This window comes from Trachurus japonicus, chromosome 5 (assembly GCF_045865225.1).
Source record: "Trachurus japonicus isolate A0001 chromosome 5, Traja_1.0".
NCBI classification, from domain to species: Eukaryota; Metazoa; Chordata; class Actinopteri; order Carangiformes; family Carangidae; genus Trachurus; species Trachurus japonicus.
This window is the reverse complement of record NC_140911.1, coordinates 15788670-15809389: the sequence shown is the minus strand read 5'-3', so window position 1 is coordinate 15809389 and position 20720 is coordinate 15788670. Positions and strand designations below refer to the sequence as shown.

Here is a 20720-nt window from a genome sequence, read left to right as displayed (position 1 = left end):
AAGGATCTCTTTCTTTATTTTTTAATTATTTCAAACATGGATTTGATCAAATGGGTCCAGAATCTTCTGCCACATCCTTATCTAGGGAGTATCATTAGGGCACTGTCAGGTTCACACTGCAGCTGTTGAAAGCACAACATGATTGACAGTAGGCTATAGGATTTGACTGTGATTGAGATAGGAATACAGAATGACATTTTCAAAAATAAAAGCAATTTCTTTACACTGTCTGTTGCTTCAAAGTAACAATGTCATAGAAGCAGTCAAAGCACAATATATATATATATTTTTAAATAGGCCTAAGTGGGTCATTTTCCAAAACAACCAACCAACAAATAAACCAACTCAAGTAAAAGTGCAGATAATTAAAAAAAAAATATATATAGCAGCTACTACTTGGACACAGACTATTTCCATCATGTCTTTGGTGCTGAAAATGCACATTTCACTCTTCTGCCATGCAAGCTCCTATGTGGCTTAATGCAAGTTGAAACAGGCAAATGCTTCACTTGCACATTTAATATGACGTTTGTCTTGATTTATGTGTGAGGTGAACTGCCACGTCTGACAATATAGTCTACATCACACAGTCACAGACAGTCATTCAGTCATGTAAACTTTTATTCTAGGCTACTAGAGTAATTCACAGTTTATAATTATAATTTTCTTCATAAAAGCCTATACATTGATAAAGTCCTATAGTCCTATGATGATGTTGTATAGTGGGGGCTGAGTGAGTGGGGGGTGTTGCCGGGCCCGGGGGCTCAACTCTTCAAACCCCACCTCCAGCCAAGTTACTGTCGGAGGAAGAAGTGAGTTTCACCCCTTCTTCTCTACCGGGTCCTGTAGTCTCCGGTCCAGACTGCTCGGCTACTGCAGTTCAGCTGAAGAGCCCTGAGATTTTAGCGTCATGGAGCTCCGTTATGCGCTTTTGTTTATAATGTGCATTATTGTCGTGCCACTGTGCGCATCGGACAGTAATCTGAACAACCACTTGGTGTTGGAGCCGTATGACAAACTTTTCGACACGGCGGTGGAAGCCTACTACAGGGGAGACTGGTTGACGGTCATCCTGAACATGGAGAGGGCGCTCAGGAACAAGGCTACGGTCCGCAACGTGAAGGCTCAGTGCCGGCTGAGCTGCGCAAACCAGTCCGCTTTCGGCGATCCTCTGTCCGGCTTCGGAGTTCCCATACCGGGGGCCGGGTCTGTGGATGACCTGGGCTTCTTCCAGAAAATCCTGAAACGGGCGGACTGTGTCAAATCCTGCGAGGCTGAGAAACTGGGTTCGCCAAATATGCATCTAGTCGGTGCAGACGTGGAGCTGGAGTTCAAGAAGAGGACCCCTTATAATTACCTACAAGTGGCCTATTTCAAGGTATCTAACCGGGTACTACAGTAGGCTATCTAGTAGGCAGAGAGCTGTGGAGGGTGAAAGTTGATGGCTGCAGTCCGGTGCCGCTGCAGAGTAGGAGACACAAATGCATCACACACCGCAGAGATAATGAAAAAAAACACTTAAACACGTTTTTATTCACGGTCTCATTCAAACTTCAGCTCAGGGTTGATTGTGGAGCTGGCTACTGTAACTACCCCCAACCCACCCCCTAAAAACCTACAGAGCCATGCCACGTCTTAAGGTGGAGTCAGCTTCTGTAGACTCTGATGTAGACATGGGTTTAAAGGCCCAACCCACTGCTTTTCTATTGCTCTCAATAAACTGCAGTAGCCTAAAAAAACAAAAAACAAAACGCTTTGATGAAGCGACGAACAAATAGGCCTGTTTCTTTTGACCTCAAGACATAATCAACATCACTTCTCTTTGTGTGTGAGCAGTTTTTATTCACAGATTAGCCTACTTTGTGGGATGATGAAAAGTCCGACCCTCTGGTAGAACTTGAAAGCAGCAAAATGATGAAAAAAGCCGGGGCAGATTTCAATCTGCAACAGAAAGCATGTCATAGCTTCTGTGTATTTACTAATAGCCCAATTTGTGTCCTAATTGTATCGTCATCGGAAAAAGTAGGCTACAAATAACTACTTCTTGCTAGTTGTCGAGCTTGTTTAGCAGTAAAACAGATTCAGTCCATAAATATTAGTGTGATTACTTACATTTCTGACTTCCAAAGCCCTTTGGATCAGTGAGTCTTATTAAAAGATTTATAGAACCCCAGGGGTTGTTCTTTGGAGATCCCAGCAAAAAAAAAAAAAGAAGAAAGAAAGAAATCCACCCATAAGTAACACAATGACAAAATGTAGCCTATGGATTTTCTGGCCATGGGCTTCACAACACCCACTCCAATAAAACATCTGAAAGAAGATAATTTATTAGTTGGGGGGCCCTTAGACAAAACTTTATCAAACTGTGATTCATGGTTATAATTGAATTTCCCTTTTGGGATTAAAGGGATAGTAGCATTTTTTTTAACGTGGGGTTGTATGATCTCCAAATAGCCCCTAAGTACTTCAATTGCAGTAGAAGACTCTGGGCAGGGCTATGGGCTGGCGTTGCTAACGGGAGGAGTGCATACGTTTACAACATACAGTGTTGTGAATGGACCCAAAGAAACGGCCTATTTTCACGGCCTAAAAGAGGTTTAACCTGAAAAAAATTACACAGTTCCATTGTTCGCTATAATATAATTTTTTCCAGCCCCTCAAAGTGCAGAAAAAACACAGTTTTTATTTGGACCTAACCAACTGCTGATCAGCGGGCGCTAACCCTGGGCGGAGGGATACGTGAGTTGGTTAGGTCCAAATAAAAACTGTGTTTTTCCTGCACTTTGAAGGGCTGGAAAAAATTATATTATAGCGAACAATGGAACTGTGTAATTTTTTTCACGTAAAACCTCTTTTAGGCCGCGAAAATAGGCCGTTTCTTTGGGTCCATTCACAACACTGTATGTTGTAAATCTCTGGGCAGGGCTATTATGGGCTGGCGTTGCTAACGGGAGGAGTGCAGAGAGTCTGCTACTGCAATTAAAGTACTTAGGGGCTATTTGGAGATCATGCAACCCCACGTTAAAAAAAATGCTACTATCCCTTTAATAAAGTAATTTGTATCATGGTCATATCGTACTTTGTCAGTTTAGGGGTCCTTTGTGTAGAAAAAAGGTTTGAGAACTACTTCACTATAACAATTCATCCTCTAGATGTAGAATATTGAATCCTTCATTGTGGGTTTTATTGTAACAATGTGAGGCAGGTGCAAGTTCTGTTATTAGTTTAGAGTTTGTCAGCTCTCAAAAGCTGAGCACAAGACAGCATTTCATATGAAAGAGGTTGCCCTCTTCATGTACTATTCCACATTTCTATGAACAAAAACAATAAGATGGGGGGAAAAAAAGCAAAATCATTCATGTCATTGTTTTCATGTCACAGCCCCTAACTTTCCCGGTTTGTTTCTGTTTAGCTGCTCTGGTTGCAGCTGTTTAAGAGAAAATCATTGATCAACACACAATGCTCTTGTCGAACAGCACCAAACAGTGTTTAACGAGGACCACTGGTATAGTTTGTGAGCAGAATGGAGGAATTTATCAACTAAGAGACAGGTATTGGTCTTACTTGTTGCTGGAGACCAAAACAGAGCTAAAAGTAAAGTTAACAGTATATTTACAAGCCAGGTCTGATGGACTGAAACATGACTATAGATTATATGAATGATTATTGGATTTCTTTGATGTTGAAGCAGCATGTTGGCCATAACAACTCTCTGCCAGTGTTGTGTTTATACAGTAGCTTAAATGTGACCACACACACCAGGGGGAACCCGTGACAAGAAGATAAGAGTCTGTAGGTTTTTCTTCCAGGTGGTTTCTGATTAACAAACTGAAATCAGAGAGGATGAGGAGATGAACTCTGTTGTTTCAGATCAATAAGCTGGACAAGGCGGTGGCAGCAGCCCACACGTTCTTCCAGGCCAACCCGGACCACATGGAGATGAAACAGAACCTGGATTACTACAAAATGATGGCAGGAGTACAGGCAGAGGACTTCAAAGATTTGGAAGCCAGATCACACATGGTGAGCGCAAACTACCAATATGTTGGCTTTCATGGCATTTTAGCCTCATAGCCCACAGTGGACTCCTTGCCTGACATATTAAAGCAGAAGTAAGTGATATATTTGTGTTAATATAAGTCTTAAATAGTTGTATCTTCCGACAGCAATCACTTACATAGAGTGTTTGGACCGAAACACGGGTCTGTCAGTCACTCTGCTCTGCTCTGAGCCGAGGAGAAAACATTTCTCGTATCCTACAGTTTTTATCCAATGAGGAGAGAGAACGGCATGCAGGGCTGTGTGTGCAGCCAAGGGATGCGCGTGAATGTGGCGACGTAGGGACGAGGACTGTTATGGTGCGTTCAAGGCAACTCGTAACTCGTGTTTTTCCGACCTGTGAAGTTGTACCAGTTCGATCTGGTACGAGTTCACGGGTCGGAAGTTACGAGTGGCCGTTACAGTGACTTTCACAGGTAAAACAGGTCGAAAAAACACGAGTGGGTTGTCTGGAACGCTACAAAGTCGTAAGTTGTGACTTGAAGCTGTAATTTACGGTTTCAAAAGCCTGCCTGGAACGCAGCATTAACCAAAACGACCGGATCGCTTACTTCTGCTTTAATTACATTTTGCTGACCTTGCTAATTTTTTTTTTTGTCAATTTTTCTCCAGAAAAATATGACTATTTCTGTGTTAGGACTTGCAATAGAGTAAATAACTTAAAGAAATTGAATAAAATTGTGTGGCACGTAAACTCTGACTAATCCACACAGCTTTATAACAACAATACACATCCCTCCCCTCAGGCTGAGTTCCTGCTGGGGAAGAGTTACTACAGCGACGACTCGTTCGGGCTGGCAGCTGAACACTTTGAAGTGGCCGTAAATGACTTCTTCATTGCCGATAAGGAGTGTAGAGCTCTGTGCGAGGGAGCCTACGACTACGATGGATACAACTACATGGAGTACAGCGCAGACCTCTTCCAAACCGTGACAGGTGAGACGCTGCTACATCTTTTGGTTCTTTGTGCAGAAACAATCTATAAGAAAGTTGGTAACTGACTGTGATTGTGTGTCAGATCACTACATGCAGGTCCTGAACTGTAAGCAGCACTGCTCTGTGGAGCTGGCCTCCACAGCCGGTAAAGACAAACCCTTTGAGGATTTCCTCCCCTCACACTTCAACTACCTGCAGTTCTCCTACTACAACAGTGAGTCTCTCAGCGCTGTCTTCACTGAGCGTCTGTTTCTTGTGTGTTTGTCCTGTGCGCTTAAATGCAAAATAGAGGCCTCTCTAATAGAAAACATGTTGGTGATCTGGCTTAATTAAGTAATCAGACATTTATAACCACTGATAGAAACTACTTCACAATAAAAGCAAGCGAGCACTGTAAACTACTCCCCTCTGGCAGGAGATACAGGACAATTAAAGCCACCACAAACAGATTTAAGAACAGTTTTTACCCCAAAGCAGTGACTGCACTTAACACTGAGTAATGATGAGTGGTCAATGTGTGTTTTATGCTTTTTTTTGGGAATGTTTTTATGAAATTTTGCACTGCAGGAGATGCACTTTTAATTTCGTTGTTGTGGAAATGACAATGACAATAAACGTATCTATCTATCTATCTATCTATCTATCTATCTATCTATCTATCTATCTATCTATCTATCTATCTATCTATCTATCTATCTATCTATCTATCTATCTATCTATCTATCTAGCTATCTATCTAGTTTTGCTAATTACATTTTTTTAATAGACACTGATACCTCACCCCCCCGTGCCAATAATTTGGGGGTATTTTCTTTCTTTATACTGTGTATACAGTGGGGGAAATACGTGTTTGATCCCCTGCTGATTTTGCAAGTTTGCTCCCTTACAAAGAAATGGATGGTCGATTGTTTTTATGGTAAGTTTATTTTAACAGTGAGAGACAGAATATCAATAAAAAAAATCCAGAAATAATATCATCATATAAAAGTTATAAATTAATTTACATTTGATAAGTGAAATCAAAAATCAAAAACATATATCTTTTATTTATATCTTTTATTTACCAGAGATCCTGGTTTGTGGTGCTCAAACTTTGTGGTCATCTGCTTCCTGTTTGCTTTAACCAGATTTCACATGTGGAAAAATAAGTAGTGTGTGTGTTGTATGACATAGTTTTGAAAAGCTCACAGGTCACTGTGCATGTCAGGACAAAAACGAAAGCATCAAGTCCTACGAACTCTCTGTAGACCCCCTGTGATAAAATACTGATGAAACAGGGCAAGAATATAACCCCTTCATCCCTTCACTGACGTGTTTTAGTGTTTCCAGGAGCACAGTGGTCTGTAATAACATAGAAGATGTTTTGAAAGATCACAACTTCCTCCAGTTGGCCGTTAAGAGACCTGCTGAAAGTGCATCCACCTCAGCAGCAATCCATCAATCAGACCTTTTTGATACAACAGCTGGACAGAGACCACTTTGAGTAGAAGTATATGACAGTCTGCTGGAGTTTGTCAACCAGCATTTAAAAGCACTGTGAGAGAAGAGGGAAAAGACTGTCTGGTCTGATGAGACAAAAATTTGATGAAATGTTCAGAGCTCATTAAACCAAACACAGACAAGAATAAAGAGATAGGTGAAAAATGGAGGATTTAAATAACAAAAAGTCTCTAATACATAAATCCCGAAAGCTGAAGGTCCAAACACTGAGGAATTCAGAGGCAAAAATGAAACAAAACAGAAAATCCCCAAACACTAGGAGCAAAGGTTCAAGACATGCAGGGAAATATCACAAATCCAAACTGAAGTACAACAGACAAACAGACTCAGTCAACAGGCAGCACAGAGACTAAATACACAGAAGGAGGCAGGGGCAATTGAGCACAGGGAAAACACATCAGGGAGGGGCAAACAATCATGAAGAAGGGAAACAGGACCAAGATGGGGAGTAAAATATCCACAAGACATACAAAGGAAGTCATTTCAAAAAAAAAAAATCAGGAGATCAAAAAGAAAAAAAAAGTTGAAACACTTAAGAGTCCAAAAGCAAACAGAAATGGTCCTTTCAGGGCAGATCATGACACAAACTCTAGTCGAGCTCCACAAACACTTGATCTTCCACCTCCCACTATCCATCTTGTATCTTTGTCGAACGCCATTGTTTGGTAAACATCTGAATTTCTCAAACCCCACACCTTCAGTTTTGAACGCAGCTAAAGACATTTGGTTGGTTTTTAAAGGAAATTGTACAAAGTCAATTTACATAAATAATTGAACAGGGAGGAAAGGAGTACCACTATACCATATAAAAATGGATTAATCACATATATTCAAGTGCATTCAACAACTTTACAGCAAATTCCGTACCTTTTCTTATTCCATTTCCTGAGCAATGAAATTTGTCTTTTTCTTTTAGTAACATAACTTTTCCAGCTTGCTTATCTCCCTATTGCATTTCTCCCGTCTCTGCAGGTGAGAAGTATGAGCGGGCCATAGAGTGCGCCAAGACCTTCCTGTTGTTCCATCCTGAAGACGAGGTGATGAAGCAGAATCTGGCTTATTACTCTGCTGTGTTGGGCGAAGACAAGGCAGAAACCATATTGGCCAGACAGGTACAGTATAGGTCTCACTTGCATCACACAGAGTTCGAGGCCTTCATCCAAAAAGCACCATACTATGAGTGCAGTTATTTTTAGCTGTTATCTTAATCCATAACAATCAGCAGCAAATCAGCCTCCACAACACGCGCTTAAAGACAAATAGCCTCCATTAGCACTCAAACGTCCTCAAGGGCACGAGAGACATTAAATAGCACTGATGTTAATCTAAAGCACATAAACGTTGGCGGCTGCTATTTCAAGAAGCAGTTTGTAAGATTTTTTTTTACTGCTCCAGGCACCATATGTTCATATCATACAGTATTTACATTGGGTTAATAGAGCTGCCAATTAATATTAATGATTTAGTGATTATTTCTCAGGGTACTGAGACTCTTGCTTTGACAGCTGAACCCACTCATTGGTGTGGGTGAGGCACACGTTTTCTTTTAAGTGCTGCTTCCTGTATTTATATGTATTTATAGTTACTGCTTATTGTGCCAAATCTGCCAAAATAATTGCAATTTGATTATTATTATTTATTTTTTTCCCCCATGTTGTTCAGCCCTGGTATAAAAGTAAATGAATGGTTGCTAATTCTATCTGGCTGCCTCAGGTTCTTGGTGCTGTGCCTGCAGTGCTGGCACCCTGTCACACTCACACTGGGACACATGAATAGAACTGATCCATTGTTAATGTCATTAGTAACACCTGCGCTTTTCCTCCGATGATAACTCATGTCTGCTGTGAAACAGTGCAATTGCAGTGTTCCCCTGGAGTCCCAAAGACTTACACTCTGTCTGCTTAGTTACCTCTTTATCCCTCTTTCCCCCTTTTCCCTGCCAACCTCTCGTTGTCAGTTTTCAAATTAGGTCACTATGAAAGTATACATTTTCTTTAATATTTAATGTCACTCTTACCTGTGTAGAGCCTTTTTGGGAATAACATTAAGCGTAGCGTTAGTTCTGGCATTCAGAGCGCGCCATTTAAACTGCTCTAGCCCGACGTCACCTCCCTTGCTGCTGCTGCTGCTTCCTCTGCCGGCTTTTTTTCAACCCACCTCCACCCCAGCTCCTCCTGTCATTGTACATGTTGGTTGCTCTGCTCTGTCTGGGTTTTCTTTGCTGCTGCGCTCCCTGCTTATGCCGTTCATGATGGCTCGTGAAGGGCAGGGAGGTGCTCTTCCTGCCTCAGGCTTTCCACGGAAGTGCGTGGAAGAGCAGGGGGTCCCAGAACAGTACCATACCGCCAAATAAAACTTGTGCAAGTAAATAAATATTATTTTGACATAGTGGTCCTGACAGAACTAAGCATATTTCATGTATTGAACATAAACTAACTCATTAAAAACAGATATAGACAAGTAACATCTGTTTTTTTTTTTATCTTCAGGTGGTGAAACAGTACATTCAGCAGTCTGTACTGGAGAAAGAGCTTCTCTACTTTGGATATGAAGCCTTTGGAATCACCTTTGTTGATCCAGTGAGTGACCGAACCGTTAATTATCCATCACACTGTGATGGATCTTTTCATGCAGCACTGAAATATACTGGGTGGTATTGGACATTTTATGTAACTGTCGATATGTATTATATTCAGGACACATGGACTCCTGAAGATGTCATGCCCAAGAAACTGAGAGACAAGCAAAAGTAAGATAATAAAAAAAACATCTGTGCAGGACACTTGTGAATTTGCAGTAAAAGATATATTATATTAACAGAGAGCTGTTTCACTCTTAGAGCAGACAGAGAGACTGCAGCAAGAATCACAGAGGAAATAGGAAACCTGATGAAGGAGATTGAGACTCTGGTTGAGGAGAAGAAGAAGGATTCTTCAGATTTGACTAAGATCATAGCACCACAGGAAGGTAAACACGTCACCCCGAGTGCTGCTAGTCAACCAAATGTTTGAATCAATGTTGTGTTTACTATGTTTGGTTGACTCCTTTCTCTTCCAGGCGGAGCAGTGTTGTATGATGACATCAGAGTAAGCATGACGTCCATGCAGCTGAATGGCTCCCAGCGGGTGCTGCTGGATGGAGTCATCAATGATGACGAGTGCAGGGAGCTTCACCGCCTCTCCAATGTGAGTTATCAGTAGAATGAAGTTTCTCTCATCTTGTTGAGTTGAGTTAAAGCAGAAGTAAGCGAGTAACCGGTCGTTTTGGCTAATGCTGCGTTCCAGGCCGGCTTTTGAAACCGTAAATTACAGCTTCAAGTCACGACTTACGACTTTGTAGCGTTCCAGGCAACCCACTTGTGTTTTTCCGACCTGTTTTACCTGTGAAAGTCACTATAACGGCCACTCGTGAATTCCGACCCGTGAACTCGTACCAGATCGAACTGGTACCACTTCACGGTCGGAAAAACACGAGTTACGGGCTGCCTTGAACGCACCATAACAGTCCTCGTCCCTACGTCACCACATTCAGGCGCATCCCTTGGCTGCACACACAGCCCTTCATGCCGTTCTCTCTCCTCATTGGATAAAAACTGTAGGATACGATAAATGTTTTCTCTTCGGCTCAGAGCAGAGCAGAGTGACTGACAGACCCGTGTTTCAGTCCAAACACTCTATGTAAGTGATTGCTGTCGGAAGATATAACTATTTAAGACTTATATTAACACAAATATATCGCTTACTTCTGCTTTAACTTCACTGCCATGACAACCAAAGCTCTGTCAAGAATTGTCTTTTATAATGTAAGTAGTAACAGGATGGACAGAACAACATCCAAGACTGCAGACTTATAAAACTGCTGTATAAATAGACATGTAATTACAGTGAAAGCAGAACATGTACTTTAAAGTGTCAACAACTTTTCCACACACTGGGACACCGTCATTTTTTGAATATCAGCGGTAAGACAGACAATAAGTAACAGAAGAAGCTCCTCTTGTGCCAGTGGATGCCTGGATGCTTTCAATGTCTGTGTCTTTTTTTCCATTGTGTGTGTAAGAGTGTTGACCTGGTGAATATTTTCCAGGCAGCTGCTCTGAAAGGAGATGGCTACAGGGGGCGCACTTCTCCCCACTCCCCCAATGAGCTGTTCCAGGGAGTCACTGTCCTGAAGGCTGTCAAGGTTTGTAGCTCTGATATGTGTTTGGTCAAACCGCCGATGTTCTCATTTACAAAACAGCCACAATTTCTGCGTGCGTGGAGAGTCAGTGCAACTTCTTGCTGACATTGGTTGCCTCCATCTGCTTCCCGCAGCTCGGACAGGAGGGGACGGTCCCCCTGAAGAGTGCTCGTCTGTTCTTTGACCTGAGCGAGAAGGTGAGGAAGGTGTTGGAGTCGTACTTCAGCCTGGAAACGCCACTTTACTTCGCATATTCCCACCTGGTGTGTCGCTCTGCCATCGATGGTAAGTCAGAGAGCCATGATATACTGGTGCTGTGTGTGTGTATGTGGAAAAGACAGGCCCACTGGTTTAGTCTGGCTGGTCAAGTTCATAAAATTATGTCAACCTCTTAGGTCCACCACTAGAGCAAGTTCAGATTTATACTGTATATACTGACTATACTTTTTTTTAATATATGCAATTGTAGCACTTTAGTTTATTTATGTATAGCTGGTTTTATTTTATTGGTTTAGGCTCTGTTATTGGCTCTGTTGAACCACAGCGCACATAGCACTTTAACTTAAAGAGCTGCTGATCTGATCAGTTCTACAGACTGTTTTTACTGACCTATTTGATGACTGATGACCTAATTGTAATAGAGTGGAAGCACCCTTTACTGTTTTGAATACGTGTTAAAGGTGTGAAAGTATATTGTATGGATGTCTTGTATGTATTGTCTTGTGTATGCAGTGGCTCCGAGCCCAAAACAAATTTCCCTTTGGGACAATAAAGTACAATCCAATCCAATCCAATCCAATATTGCTAAATAGCTATAGTTGAACAGAAAAGGCTTGCGCACATCCAGAAGTGCAGCCAGGTGCTGAGTCCAGGGAGGCAAATATCAAAGAGAAGAAAGGACTCGCCACACTGTAGAAGCTCCCAAATATACAAAAATTTATTGGAGGACTACAAAAAGGGACAACGTTTCGAGCAGTGCGCTCTTTGTCAGGTCAATTGAAATTAAATAGCTATAGTTACCATTTTAAAACTGTCTTGTTATTGCCTAAAACATGTTGCGAGTTCAGCAACAAATTCCTCTACTCACCAAGAGCTCTGTCTGGTAATGGAAAGCAAGGCCAACAATAAGACTTCTTAGCACACTAACCAGCTAGCTCAAGCCTCCAATCGTCCTCCTGAATGCTTCTCAGTGCATGTCTCAGTCACCAGCACCTTGTTCTGGCACAAACCGGTTTATGGCCTAAAAGGTTTGAGTTTCTCTTTGTGCTGTTCAGAGAAGCAGGAGGACCGTGATGACCTGAGTCACGCAGTTCATGTGGACAACTGTCTGCTGGTCTCGGAGCTGAACGAGTGTATAAAGGAGCCTCCTGCATACACACACAGAGACTACAGGTGAGCACATTGAACACAAATACACTGTTTTACATTTTTATTTCCATCAACAACTCACATAACATCCTGTTGCCCCCCCCCCCCCCCTCACCCATGCAGTGCCATTCTTTATTTAAATGATGACTTTGAGGGAGGAGATTTCATTTTCACCGAGCTGGACGCCAAAACAGTCACGGTAAATATTCATCTGAATTCAACGCAACATTATGATACTTAATACTAGGGCTGGGCCAATATGCTTTTGTGCCGAATCGATTCTCTAAAGATTTTTGGGTCCCGATTCGATTTAAATTGCGATTCTGATTAAACAAGTATTGCGATTCAATTTTAGCAAGTATTGCGATTTTATATTTCAATTATTATGATTTTCTTTCCTTAAACAAGAGCAGGTTGAACCAAACACTTCACAATACATCATAAGTCATATTTACAAAAAACAATACACACATCACACCAGTTTGTCTGTTGTGTTCGTTTGTTCACATAGATATCTGTGAACAAACGAACACAACAGGCCGGTTTCACTTTGTCGAGTGTAATGGCACAGAATACATGATCGTACAATAAAGATTGGTCGTCCCCCAAAAAAAATAAAAAAATAGAAAAAAAATCGCGATTGATATAAAAATTGATTTTTTTGGCCCAGCCCTACTTAATACCTAATATTGTAAATATAAATTCAGCCATGAATTTCAAGGTTCACCATTATTAATTTGTTTTATGTCGCATGTTCTATGTTTTGGACTTCTCCAGGCTGAGGTGCGTCCACAGTGTGGCCGCGTGGTCGGGTTCGGTGCAGGAAAAGAAAATCCCCACGGTGTCAGAGCTGTCACTAAGGGTCAGAGATGCGCTGTAGCGCTGTGGTTCACTCTGGATCCAGCTCACCAGGAAAAGGTAGAGATGATCTCTGTAGATTAACATCAGTACTCTTTCCCAGCAGCATCGATCAGTGTGTTGAGTATGAAAATTCAACTGAACGTAATAATTGTTGTGCAATAAATCCCGATTCACATTAACATGGAATATAAGATTGAACCTAAATATTAGATTCAACCACAAAAATGTACTTTTTCCTCTCAACATCTTTAAATATTGTCTGTAGAATTGTAGCAATAATTTTCCCAACAGCTGCCAATGAATATGTCAGAAGCAAAATACACAGTGTCATAAATGTATGAACAAATAATAATAAGTGTGACTGCTCATGGGACCCACAACCACCCGATCAAAATGAAATGATGCAGAATACAACAACCACCAACCAAGTGCCATGTACAGTATGTGCCAAAAAAAAAAGCACACATTCTTCTCAGCTGTGGTTGTATCCACGTCATGTCCTTCTCTTCCTCTTTTATACACTGGTTTTCCAGTGTATAAAAATGTCAGCAAGCTTGTCTCTTGCTTTGTTGGATTTTTAAATTGTAAGAACAGTGTAGATGATCAATGTGAGCTGTCAACATGCGTCTGCTTTCAAATGGTTTATGGTTTAAAATCAGTCACTGAATAAAGTCACAAAATCCTTGCCATGGCACATTGTCTATCTAACTTATTACACAAAAGGATCGTGGTGGCTGCAGAGACACAAAATGCAGAATAAACTACCGCAGACTGGTGGAAGGAATTTGAAGGCAAATGAGCAACTGTTTGTCCTGCATGAGAAACACACACACCTACAGTAGATAGAATGAAAGAAAAGAAAAAATACCCAAACTCCCTCCCCCAGTTTTACTAATCGAGCATGAATAGGCCTTTTGTTTTTGCCTCTGATTCTGGTATTTTGATTCCTAACTGGATTATTATGCATACTGATTCTCCTCAAATGTTCCCATTGTTTCTGTAGGAGAGAATCCAAGCAGAGGATATGCTGAAGATGTTTGCTACACCTGTGAATGCAGAGTTCAGTAAGAACGAGGTGACAGGCGGCTCGGAGCCCCAAGCAGCAACACAAGAGCCTCCTGCACAGGCTGACCAGGAGACAACAGATAAAAATCAAGATGATAAACCAGCGGAGCAGAAGCCGGATGCGCCAGCTAACACGCCGAAGGACAAAACAGACACAAAGCCAGACACAAAGCCAGACAGCAAAACAACAGCGAAAGCCAAAGCTGCTCCGAAAGCAAAGGCCAAAGCTGGAGACCAGGCAAAGAACAAGGCGGCAGACAAAGGCAAACCTGCTGCAAAGAAACAGACAGTAAAAAAACAAGCCAAGCAGGTGGACAAAAAGGACACAAAACCAGCTGCAAAAAAGACAGTAAAAGTTGTCGCCAAGAAGGACTCCAAAAAAGCTAAAGCTGACGGCACGTCGGCCTCAGACTCTCAGGATGGCAAGGACGAGCTGTGATCAAACAGCACCTGGGACTGTGTATGTGCTGTCTGTTTCTCTGCTACTTGCTCCAAGGTCTTCTCTGTGGGTGTTTGAATGGAAATAGAGTGAAAGTTACTAAAATGTTATTTTTTTTGCCTTTAAAGTAATTGAATGCAGCAGATGATACCAAGAGACTGCTTTTTTTGTTTTTGTTTTTTATGACAGGTGTCCCTCATATTTTTACTTGAGTATTTTTTTTTTAAATTAAGTGTATTCTTGCTGACAATCTGAAAAAGTGCCCAAATCACTGTAACCACCTTTGTTTGGCATCCAAAGCTTTGTTTGTGTCTGTATAGATGAAACTCAGTTTTTAACCTGAATTATTTTGTATTTCCTGTTGATGTCATGATGTGAAAGCCAGGTGGACAAAAGAGGGAGAGGAATTAATATGAGCAGAATTTCTGTCAACTGTGTGAATCAATGAAATAAAAGTGACGTTTCTAAAATCTGAGTTTTCATACAGAAGCCAAATAGCATACAATGCTCCGAGCTGACACTGGGTGGCAGCATGGAAGCACCATCATGTCATCTGTCATGAACTCAGTGCTCATGAACACACCATAACAAATTCACTTTTGATTGAAATCCTCAGGGAGTGAACTTTGGATTTGGGAAAGTCCCGCCACTGTCCTGCTGTGATTTGTTTTAGACCGTAAATATTCAAACCTCCAGAGCTCTTTGTTTCTCACATTACTTGAACTTTGGTGAATCTTGAATCATTTTTTAAATCAATCTTTCTACTAGTTCTGTGTCTGTGCAGTCCTATGCTTTTTGTAATTTTGTGTGTGTACATGTTTGAGAGAGAGAGAGAAACATTTAATGCACCATATTTATTGGAGACTTTGTATCGCAATTCAGTATTTTGCAAAACTGCACACCATCATTACAACAGTAGTTGTAATATTATAAATATTTAGACATTATCATTTGACAGCTATTAAAAGCATAAAAATAACAGAAAGTCACTTTGCCACCCAACAATATAACATTCTTTACTCCACTGTTTTTTCCAACCAAGTAAAAACAATCAAGTTGTAAAATAATAACCAGCACTTTAATAGCATGGATTTCTTTTAGATTTACAGCCAGTGGTGATAATACGATCAGATCTAATACTGAATATTCGTGGGCGTATTCAGGTCTGTACAGATGATAGATGTACTGATACTGATATTACAGTTTGAATTTGTAAACAAAGGAGGAAGTAGAGATTCATGAATTTAAATATAGGACCTTTGGTGCTGTTATGCCAGGAATAGTCTCTACAGTTTAGCTCTTAGACTAGACATCCCTCAAGATATTCACTACAGTAAAACCTCAGCAAATGGTTAGAAGACACTCAACAAGTCAGTGAAACTCACAGGTTACTCCGATGTGAGGAAGGATTTACTACTGAGCTATTGGACGAGGCACCACAGGATACCTATAATTTTCACCAGGCAGAGTTAAGGGCTTTGTCAATGTCCATATTCCGATCATAACAAAGGGCTCAAAGGGCTCGTCCGGGATTTGAACCCGGGACCTCTCGCACCCTAAGCGAGAATCATACCCCTAGACCAACGAGCCTCCTGAGGATTTACAAAAGATACATTCTCTAAATTTCAAATTCTGGACATTAAACACGAATGTTTGCCTGATGAATTTCGTCCAGACCGAAACGTTGCAATAAAATATTCTCTTGAAGCAAGTTACTCAGTGTGCGGGACTCCACTTCTTCTCATGATCAGTCTGGACCTATGGATCCCAGTCCAATGCACCTGATAAAATAGATGTGCAGAGACGCTCCCTCACTATGTACATTAAACATGAAAGCATATGCATGTCTCAAACTATAGACAGGAGCGTCGGAGAAGACCAAAGTTAAGTAGAGAAAACTCCCGCACACTGTCTGAGTTTGCATCAGATTTATTGAGGTTACAATGTTTTGGTCAAAAAGACCTTCATCAGGAAGTCCTATCTACCATCACTATCTGTTGAAGGTTGTTTCAACCGAGACATTGTTTAAAGGAAAACACAAACTTTTTAATGTACATTAATTGTTGGCACTTTTAGTTGTGATGCATTACGAGAGCAAAAATGCTTCTGTTTGTGTTGGGAGGCCAAAAGGTTGTCAGCAGGGCCGTTGCTAGGAATTCTGGGCCCCCTTAAAGAATACTAAAGTGGGCCCCTCCCCCTAACAGTTTTTTTTTTAGACTACTTATATATTATCATTTTTTATTTAGCCTACCTTGTTTTGATGCTAATGCAGCATTACACTGCAAAAACCCAAGTATCTTACCAAGAATATTTGTCTTATTTCCAGCCAAAATGTCATTTCTAGTCAAAACAAATCTCATTATACTTAAAATAAGACACATCATATTAAAAGTAGCTTGTTTTTTCACTTGGAATAAGTAGAATAAATCTGATAGTGGAACAAGTTTTTCATCCTTATTACAAGCACAAAAAACTTGCTTTCACTGGCAGATTTTTCTACTTATTTCAAGTGAAAATTTGTTGGAAACAAGTGAAAATTATCTAAAAAACAAGTTAATTTTTAGGTTATGAGTCTTATTTTAAGTGGAAAGAGATTAGTTTTGACTAGAAATGAGACATTTGGACAAGAAATAAGACAAATATTCTTGGAAAGATGTTGAGTTTTTACAGTGTACTATGAGTATTAGTCAGGGTCTTACACAGAATAAATCAGTCATACAAAGATTATTCTACTGGGTATTTTTATGGGCCCCATTGGGCGCTGGGCCCTTAGAATTATCATCACCTTTCTCCCCTATACAACGGCCCTGGTTGTCAGTGAGACCTCAGTCAATGGTCAGAAGAGACTCTACATGTTTCAAGGTTTTATTACTTGGCTCTTCGACAAGGCACACCTCAAGGACACCTGAAAGTCTCACCAGATGGGTTTGGGGACCTTTGGCATTGATCACCCTTGCATCATACCCACCCCCACACAGGCTTGGCTGAGATTAGAAGCTGGGACCTCTTGCACCCTAAAGCGAGAATCATACCTCTGACTAGACTAATGAGCCTCCTATGGCTAAATGTCATCTCCAAAATGTTCAATGTCTGTATTTTATGACAAAACACAAACTCTTTACACAGAAACAGAGAGTAGAAGATATGGTTCTTTATCATCTTTCAAATGTGCATCGGTCGTTAGCACTTTTAGTCACGACTCATTACTGTTGCAAATGCTTCCGACTGTTTTATGAGTTTCGGGAGGCCTAGAAAGTGCCACAAGTCTCACAATTAAACATTAATACATATTATGTTGAAAATACAAAATGTGTGTTACTTCACCAAACTAAATTAGACTCTGTGGAACAAAAAGAGTTTCAAAAAAGTGATTTCACAACATTACAGAAACCAGAAAACATAACAAATGTGACTTACTGTAATGTGTAGTACTGTAGATCTTTCAAAACTACTGTATATATACTGTTTACTGTAAGAAAAGAGGTTGTTTGTTTATTTATGTTTTTTTTGTTGTTTTTTTTTTTACCAGTAGCTGAATATAATGTCTCCTCCTCTCAAAACAAACCGGTGAAAAAACAGAATATGTCAATCTCATGTTAACGTAGTGTTTTTCTGGCATTACTTTGGGTGGATACAGGACGTCAGGAGCTGTTTGCTCAGCTTGTTTCTCTGATAAGATAAGATCTAGACGTCCCAAATCCTTCAACTGGTAAAAGGTTATAAAAAGTGCTGGTGACGTGACTTGAGACAGTAAGAAAGTAGTCAACTGGAAACGTTTTAATGTCCGGATATCCCACCGACAGCCTGCACTTATGGAAGCGAAAGTGGAGCAGGCACCATTGCAGCCAGTCAGCCACCTTCTACTTCCGATGTGAGCTTGTTTGACAGGATGTTGGTGCATTGTTCAGCAGTTCAAGTTCAGCTAATGAGTTGATAACACCCTATGGAAGGAAGGAAACCTGCATATTGTGGTTATTATTGGTGTGGTGTGTGATGCCATATTCTCTTAATCAGGTGGTGCATGTTCATACAGTATTTCAGATTATTTGATGGTCATAAATTTAGACAAACTCTTGTGGTACTGTGAACAAGTCAGGTTACAAGGTCTGAGCTGTTTCTGCTTGTTTTAAAGCTGATCTATGGTTTGATGTAGTGCTGTGTGTGTTTGTGCGTGCAGAGGTTTTGTGTAGGAAATTCTCCTGATCAAGTTGTTTTTGGCTGTGATCCCACGTCTGAGTCTTAGTCCATGAGACGTTTGTCATTTTAACCTCCATTCTGATTGATCTGGTGATTTTCACAATCACAAAAACTCTTCTCACCATCTGGATGAGAAAATATTCCATCTGCTGCACAATAAAAATGTTTTTAAGCTTGTTTCTCAAATTTTGACTCTGTCTGGCTTTGGAAGCCATCCAGCTGCTTTCTTTTACTTCTGGCACCCTAACATGCCAAACCAGCACTTGTTCCTCTTGCACTTATTAGGTAAAGGTTTCCCTGAGAAGCTAAAACTACTGGATGTGAGTACATTGCAGTTATTGCTTGATATTTGGGGATATGTACACATATTTGCTTTCTTGCGGAGAGTTAGATTGATATATCTGAAATTCTGTTTACATCAATGCAAAGTAATTTGACCTGGCAGTGAATACTGACTGTGTCTTGTTTTCATTTCATATTCAACATTGTTATTAGGAAAATATCAATGATGGCTGCTTTAAGTGTCTGGTCACTTTGGTTAGATCACATTAGTTGGGAACCAGGCCTCAGGTAGGAAACCACTTGTCTAGATGGAGTTGAGAAGCAAATCATAAATTATCAAATGCATTTAGCTTTTACAAATGCAAATTATAATCTATCTTATATTATTTCTCGGATAACCACGTGCTATTCTCTCTAGTTCTTGTTAGCACATGCTTTATACATGCACTTCTTGTGTGTAGGCAGCTATGACTCTGTAAAATGTGATGTGATGTCTGTGTAGGTTTAGCATGTGGATGAAGTCGTGCCAGCACAGAGCGGCCACCCGGACACATACACACACGTGCATTATGCACACACACACACACACACACACACACACACACACACACACACACACACACAGAGTCAGTGACTGCTCCATCGCTGAAGTCTTAAGTCCACTGTGTGTATTTGTGTTCCTTCAACTTTGTTCAAACACCGTAGTCAGAGCTGACACAGAGCCTTTTCCTTGTAAACATGAGCAATGCAAATCTATACATGACACCCACCCATCCACCAACAGGAGTCTATACACACACACACACACACACACACACACACACACACACACACACACACACACACACACACACACACATCTACAAACATACATTTTGACAAAGTATTAATTTCCATGTTTTACGTTCAGAAGATGCAAATTTTTATTTTGACTGAGTTAGGGTAATTAAGGTTAAAGGCGGATGGACTCATACATATTGTACACAAACCACATGTCGACCTCCTTCAACGGCGGACAGAACCTCTCCCCTTTGCTGTAGTGTGTGTGTGTGTGTGTGTGTTGTACTGTCACTGCTTTCTTTGTATCTTCTTACTCTTGTTCAACTGAAAAGAGGCAGACACACACACACCAACACACACCAACACACACACACACACACACACACAGGCCACTTTGTCTTTCTGTGTATTCGTGGCCTATGGATTTGACCATTGTTTCACTAAAAGAGAGTGGGAGAGAAAGAAGGGGAGGGGGAGGGGAGTGGTGGTCAGAGTTTGAGAGTACAGTAGACAACGGAGGTCTAGTCAGCGATTGGTACAGCCGTCTCTGACTGTTCTGCCTACAGCCACAAAACATTTTCAGTACAAGCCAGAATTTCTCAGTTTTTCCCTCTTTACACACCCCAAAGTGTCAACCATGTTGTGCGTATTCTTGCACGTGCCCAGTGGTTTGGTTCTTATTGCCATGGAGACAGAGGTGGCAGGTTGGGGTCGGGCACAGCAGGGCACAGAGCTGAGATTAACTGTGACTGTGACTCTGGGGCGAGGAGAATAAAACAGCATGCTATCAGCGACTGAGGTGACCTCGGTCTCGCTGCTCCTCTGACTACTGGCGGCACAGGGAAACTTTTCATTGTCCAGTGTTTTGGCTGCTACTTTCAAGATCAGTCTCCACACTTATCTCTAAAACCCCTTGCTCAGCGCTCTGGGAGATGTGTGTGTTCATGTGTGGTATTGTGCCCTTACTGGAAAACCACACAGACACAGCACAATCCTTTTGAGTTTTTTTTTTTTTTTTTTTTGTACAGTAAGTGGGCGTTAGTAATGTAGAATA

General features: G+C 41.0%; 1 protein-coding gene and 1 non-coding gene across 2 annotated transcripts; one reads left to right on the top strand and one right to left on the bottom strand.

Moving 5' to 3' along the window:
* Positions 1–786: 786 nt before the first annotated feature.
* p3h1 (prolyl 3-hydroxylase 1) lies at positions 787–14628 on the top strand. The gene is made up of 15 exons (XM_085776521.1): positions 787–1378; positions 3871–4023; positions 4806–4995; positions 5078–5209; positions 7468–7607; positions 8985–9074; positions 9192–9244; positions 9335–9462; positions 9553–9680; positions 10582–10677; positions 10809–10959; positions 11949–12066; positions 12166–12241; positions 12820–12960; positions 13907–14628. Exons 1-15 carry the CDS (start codon positions 911–913, stop codon positions 14405–14407), a joined length of 2565 nt encoding a protein of 854 aa, XP_085632647.1. The 5' UTR covers positions 787–910; the 3' UTR covers positions 14408–14628.
* A 1297-nt stretch (positions 14629–15925) lies between these two features.
* trnap-agg (transfer RNA proline (anticodon AGG)) lies at positions 15926–15997 on the bottom strand. Its single transcript has one exon. It is a non-coding gene; the product is annotated as a tRNA-Pro (tRNA).
* Between the last annotated feature and the right edge of the window lie 4723 nt (positions 15998–20720).